The 5949-nt window shown below is 66.1% G+C and overlaps 2 protein-coding genes across 2 annotated transcripts in view; one reads left to right on the plus strand and one right to left on the minus strand.

Moving 5' to 3' along the window:
• EMIHUDRAFT_456149 (hypothetical protein) overlaps positions 1-3279 on the minus strand; it is a 7656-nt gene extending 4377 nt beyond the window's left edge. Inside the window, exons 1-8 of the mRNA XM_005784287.1 lie at positions 2800-3279; positions 2377-2637; positions 2114-2197; positions 1365-1946; positions 1073-1285; positions 967-1020; positions 494-559; positions 43-233 (exon numbers count right to left, since the gene is read on the minus strand). Of these exons, the coding sequence (XP_005784344.1) occupies positions 43-233; positions 494-559; positions 967-1020; positions 1073-1285; positions 1365-1946; positions 2114-2197; positions 2377-2637; positions 2800-3234 (1886 nt within the window). The 5' untranslated portion in view covers positions 3235-3279. The remainder of the gene's footprint in view (positions 1-42; positions 234-493; positions 560-966; positions 1021-1072; positions 1286-1364; positions 1947-2113; positions 2198-2376; positions 2638-2799) is intronic.
• A 1693-nt stretch (positions 3280-4972) lies between these two features.
• Positions 4973-5949, plus strand: part of EMIHUDRAFT_231146 (hypothetical protein) — a gene marked incomplete at both ends in the record, with an annotated part of 2495 nt that continues 1518 nt past the window's right edge. Inside the window, 2 exons of the mRNA XM_005784288.1 lie at positions 4973-5146; positions 5198-5339. Of these exons, the coding sequence (XP_005784345.1) occupies positions 4973-5146; positions 5198-5339 (316 nt within the window). The remainder of the gene's footprint in view (positions 5147-5197; positions 5340-5949) is intronic.

The following is a 5949-nucleotide window of genomic DNA, read 5'->3' on the forward strand; positions in this document are numbered from 1 at the left end:
GCTCCGCGTTCTCGGGTTGCGCTACCACTTCGTTACTCGAGTCGCGTCGCGCGGTGCCGGAGCGCAGTCCTGAGGGAGCGCGTACAGCGCGAGCGGCAGCAAGTCGCTCGCCTTCGAGCGCAGCGGGCTGCGTATGACCGCGTGGAGGAGGTCGCGACGCGGCGCGGAGGAGGGCGGCAAGTAGGCGTCGGCGAAGTAGCCGATGCGGCGGTGAGCAAGTCGTACAGCCGCGCCTCGACGTCCATGGAAGGAGAAGAATGAGGAGGAGGAGGAGGCGCATGCGGTGAGGACAACGGTCGCGGGACTCTATCATCGTGTGCAGGTCGCACAGCCGCCGCCTCGACGTCCAGCGAGGAAGCGTCTAGGAAGTGTCTAGGAAGTGTCTAGGAAGTGTCTGGGAAGTGTCGCGCCTCGACGTCCTGCGAGGAAGCGTCTAGGAAGTGTCTAGGAAGTGTCTAGGAAGTGTCTAGGAGGTGTCTGGGAAGTGTCGCGCCTCGACCTCCTGCCCCTCGGCGACCGACGCGATGCGGAGCGAGTCGAGGGTGCGGAGGAGCCGCACCTGCGCCGAGGAGGTGTGAGCATGGGGAACAGGACAGCTGCGAGGGGGCGGGGGGGCGGAGCCGCACGTCGCGGAGGGAGAGGAGAAGTGTCTAGGAAGTGTCTAGGAAGTGTCTAGGAAGTGTCTAGGACGTGTCTGGAGGACGTGTCTGGAGGACGTGTCTGGAGGACGTGTCTGGAGGACGTGTCTGGAGGACGTGTCTGGAGGACGTGTCTCGATGTGTCTAGAAAAGGAGCCTCGCGGAGGGTGACTAGACTAGGAGGTGTCTAGGAAGTGTCTAGGAAGTGTCTAGGAAGTGTCTAGGAAGTGTCCTCGCGGAGGGTGACGGCGCGCAGCGGCGCGAGCAGGCAGCGAGGCGGCCGTGTGAGCCAGTCGGCTGCGGCGAGTGCTCCCGTCGAGAGCGGCACCGCGGCGAGGAGGGCGGTGGAGAGGTTGGAGAGAGTGACGGAGAGCTCCAGCTCCTGCGTGAGCGGGGCGTCGGTCGTGTGGTAGAGGAGCGGCCTAGTCCCATACCTCCAGAGTCTCGAATCCGGTGTGGGCCCAGTCCCGTCCGTCGCGTGCGTAGAGAAGGCGCCGGTCGGCGCCGCCGGTGCCTCCCCCTCGCCATGGAGAGAGGGGCAGCCTCAGCTCGAGCTGCAGCCGGAGGGCGAGGGAGAGCCGCCCCATGTCGACCCCGGCGGCGAGGGAGAAGCCCCCCGACGGGTCGAGGAGGCGGACACGCGAGACCTGCAGCGAGGCTGCGAGAAGGGGTCGGAGACGCAGTCTCCTCGGGGGGAACGCCACAGACAGAGTACACGCTCGAGACCGTGTCGAGGCCGCCCACCGTCAGCGAGGCGGGGGTGACGCGCAGGGAGGACTCGCCGAGCGAGAGCGCCGGCAGCCTGACGCACGCACGTGGCATCCGACTGTGAGGCTGTGCCACCGCAGAGCACGCTGCTGCAGGCGTGCTCCGCGCAAGCCTGCGCACGATCGGCAGCTGGTCGAGTTTGGTGAAGCGCAGCCAGCCGCCCGTGCTGCGCATCAGCCGCCGCAGCAAGGAGCCCGTCGCAAAGACGCCGCCCTCTGCGTTCAGGGCGCGCAGGGCGCCGACCGCCCCAAAGCGCACCGTCTGGTCGGCCGGGAAGGGCGAGGCGGGCTCGCGCAGCGGCCCGCGCGGCGGAAGCAGCAAGCCGACGGGGACGGCGTGCGTGAGTGCGGTGGAGAGCCACGTGCCGCGGGCGAGGAACGGCACGGCGCCGCAGCTCGGGCGGGCGGCGCACTCGGCACCACTCAGCCGCATGCGCTCGCCCGCCCACTCGGCAACTCGGCCGCTGCTCTGCGCGAGGAAGGCTGCGGCGGACCGCGAGACGGCGGGCACGAGCACGTCGTGCAGAAAGTAGAGCACCACCTGCGGGGAGCGTGCCTCGGACATGTCGGGGGACGCGCCTCGAGACATGCCGGGGGAGACGTGCAGCACAACTCGACGAGGGGCTGCAGGTGTCTAGGAGGTGTCTAGGAGGTGTCTAGGAAGTGTCTAGGAAGTGTCTAGGAAGTGTCTAGGAAGTGTCTGGGCACCTCGACAAAGGGCTGCAGGTTGGCCTGAAGCGTGCCGAAAGACGAGTCGCGGTACGCGCTGATCGACCAGCCTCGGGGAGGAACCTGCGAAGCAGGGACGACACGTGCTGATCGCTTCATACTGGTGGTGGTGGTGGTGGTGGTGGTGGTGGTGGTACAACACATGCATCTCGAGCGCTATTTCGGCTAGATCTCGGCTAGATCTCGCGGCGCCTGGATCTCGAGCGCTATCTCGGCTAGATCTCGGCTAGATCTCGCGACGCCTGGATCTCGAGCTCCGGCGCACGCAGCGACGGCGGGAAGCTCGCCCGGCGCAGCGCCTCGAGCAGCAGTGACACCGACAGGCCCTCGGCGCGCACGTCGAGGCCGAGGTCGGGGCGGACCGTGGCGGCGGTGCCGCGCAGCAGGTCGAAGTCGCGGCGCGAGATCTCGAGGGTTGGGGCCCAGGCAGGGAGCGCGACGCTCGTCGCGCAGCTGTCGAAGGGGCAGTGGTTGGTCCCCGCCTCGAGCCGGCTGATGTGCGCCTGCCAGCCGAGGCCGGCTTAGGGCTCGGGATCGGGTTAGGGCTAGGGTTTGGGTTGGGTCGAGGTCACGCTGGCGTGCGCCTGCCAGCCGAGGCCGGCTTAGGGCTCGGGCTCGGGTTAGGGCTAGGGTTTGGGTTGGGTCGGGGTCACGCTGACATGCGCCTGCCAGCCGAGGCCGGCGAGTGCAGCCCGCAGTCCGTCGTCGCTCGCGTTGGAGGTGATGTGGGATGCCGTCACGCCCATCACCTCAAAGCCCTTGAGCAGTACTGTCAGCTGTGGCCGCTCTTCGTCGCCCGGCACAAACACATCTGGATTGAGCCACACATCTCGGTTGCTGTCGTCGGGAACCAGGATAAAGCCAGCGAGCGGGAGCTGGCCGACGAGGCCGCACGTCCAGCGAACGATGCCCTTCGGCGCGAGCATGCACGCGGGAGGAAGCGAGCGATGCTCCTTGCGCTGAGAGGAGCGAGAGGCGTGGCCGAGCTTGCTCAGCGTCGCCCACAGGTCCTGCTCCCAGCCGTCCGGCTGGAGAGATGGGAGCTGCGGCAGCTGTGCCGACGCGGCCGCAGCGAGGAGCAGCGTGCTGGACAGCCTCATTTTGCGACCGGCACACGAGTCAGGCTCGCACACTCAACGACCCCAGCCAGCTCCTTCAGGCACTCCCTCCTCGTCCACTTTCGTCTCGAGGTCTCGGATCTAGGGGGGGGGCAGAGTACATAACGTCCACCCATACCGCGTTGGTGTCCAGTCCGAGCCTGGCTGTTCTTCACCTTTCTACCTACCTACCGGGTGGTGTAATTCTTTTTATTAGTTATTATTCATCGGATAATAATTATTAATTATTAATCATCGAACACACACACACCTGTAATGACCGGGCCTCTGGCCTTTGACGCAGCGCAGTCAGTGGTCGCGCCGTCCTCGACTCGAAGGACGAAGGGGCTACCTTCCATTTGTCCATTTGTGTCAGCTCGCGCGCCCCCCCCTTTCTCTTTCTGTCTCGCGTCCACCCACCCATACCGCGCGCCTTCGCTGGTGTCCATTCCGAGCCAGGCTGTTCCACCTCTCTCTCTCAAACGCATGTTTTTCTTTCGCCTACCCTTGCTTGGATTGATTGGGCGTCTGTCTGCCCTCTCTCCCTACCTATCTCTCGTCGCAGTCTCTCGCCAATTCTTGCAGCGACCCTTGTCTCGCTGTTGCTCGCTGCTCTTTTTTTATCTGTTTGCGATCTCCCTCTGGAGATCCTGGAGATCGCCAAAAATTCGCGGTCAATTACAACTCATGCATCGATGCATCGATAAGACGTTGGGCGAAAGGAGAACAATGCTGCCATTCTGCTCGGGCCTCCTGGCCTCGGAGGATCCAGGAGCTTGCGACCTCAGCGCGAGGGTCTTCCGCGACCCAGGAGGGATGCGTCCAGGATGCACGTCCTGCAGTTTGAGGTGTGCTTTCGTTCCCTCTCCTCGGTGACCAAACGACGAGCTGGAGAGCTGGCGACCGAACGCGACCCGAGGGTGGCTGGCGGCGATGGACGACCGAGCGGAGACGCAACGAATCGAGGAGCGGCTCCCGCAGGGAACCGACGAGTGGCTCGCGAGACCTCGGCTGTCGACGACTTCGCGAGGAACGATCACGCCGGTGGCAATACTGCAGCCGCTGTCCGCGTCGCAGGTAAAAGAAAGAAAGAAAGAAAGAAAACAGACACGCCAAACGAGGGATGGGACGAGGACAGGGTCCACACCTGCACGAGCAGGATTTTGGAAGAACGATCAGGGGACAGGTGGGGCTCTCCTGCTCCTGACAAGGGACACGACAGGCTCGCAGCGCGGTGCGCGGTGGACTCCCACATCCACTGGCGGTCTCATCTCAGTCTAGCGACCTGCCTCCAGCTTGTCGCTGGCAGTCTCTCCTACCACAGGCACACTGACACAGGGGTGGCAGGGGCGGCGGCACGAGTCTCCCACATACTATGCGGGCCTCACTAGAGGTGCGGCCTGTGCGTGTCCTCGCCCTTGAGGGGGGAGGGGAAGGGGCTGTGTGTCTGTGCATGTGTGTGTGTGTGTGTGTGTGTGTGTGTGTGTGTGTGTGTGTGTGTGTGTGTGTGTGTGTGTGTGTGTGTGTGTGTGTGTGTGTGCGTGTGCGTGTGCGAGCCGCCCTGAACGCCACGAGCGCGCCGCGAGCGCCGTAGCGCCGGCGAGCGCCCCTCCCTACCGTCTCCATATCGAGAACCCACCGTGTGGCTACGAGGCTCAGCTACCCTCGTGCGGCGCCGAGCCGTCCAATCAGCGCCGAGCAGCGCCGAGCAGCGCCGAGCAGCGCCGAGCATCCCCCGCAAATGCGCTCCAAGCCGGCGAAGCCAGCTGGCACGGCACCATCAACCTTCAACCGCAAGGCACGCCGCGACTGGACCGCCAAGAAGCGGGCGCTCTCGCAGAACGACAACCCTGAGAACGAGCCAGAGGCACTCGCCTGCCCGCGTCGCCGCCATCAGACCGCTCCCCGCGGCTCAGTGTGGACAGTGCCCTGGTAGGTGGCGGACAACTCTCTCTTCGGCCACAAGAAGAAGCGCAAGGAGAGCGACGCGGCCGGCGACGGAGAGACGGGCAAGAGCAAACCCAAGAAGGCGCGCCCGGCGCCGCGGACCACCGACCCGGCCGCGGAGCTGGCACGCGCGAACCGGCAGGCGGCGAAGCAGCGGCCCGGTAAGGACGGCGGCGCGAAGGCGGCGGACGGCGGCGGCGGCCGCGGCGGAGGAGGCGGCGGCGGCGGCGGCGGTGGCGGCGGCGGCGGCGGCGCTGGCCAGCGCTCTCACGGCGAGGCGGTGCGTGTCTCACTGGAGGCGTGGGAGAAGCTGCGGCAGGAGAAGACGCCGGTGGAGGAGCGGCACGCGCTCATCGACGGCGTGCTGGCCGCGCTGGAAGGCTCTCGCTCTCTGCTCCTGCTGTCTGCTCCCTGCTCCCTGCTGTCTCCTCGTTGCTATCTCCCCCTCCTCGTTGCTATCTCCCCCTCCTCGTTGCTATCTCCTCCCTCCTCCCTCCTCCCTCCTCCCTCCTCCCTCCTCCCCACTCCCTCCTCCCTCCTCCCCACTCCCTCCTCCCCACTCCCTCCTCCCTCCTCCCTCCTCCCTCCTCCCTCCTCCCTCCTCCCTCCTCCCCACTCCCTCCTCCCCACTCCCTCCTCCCCAAAGGCGTGCTCGTGCCGGTGCTGCAAAAGCACGACGCGGCGAGGGTGCTGCAGGCGTGCTGCCGGCTGCACCGGCACCTCTGATGAAGGGGCGCACTGATCCCACGCTCCTTCAACTGGCGCCGCAGG

Source organism: Emiliania huxleyi (assembly GCF_000372725.1).
Source record: "Emiliania huxleyi CCMP1516 chromosome Unknown EMIHUscaffold_170, whole genome shotgun sequence".
NCBI lineage: Eukaryota > Haptophyta > Isochrysidales > Noelaerhabdaceae > Emiliania > Emiliania huxleyi.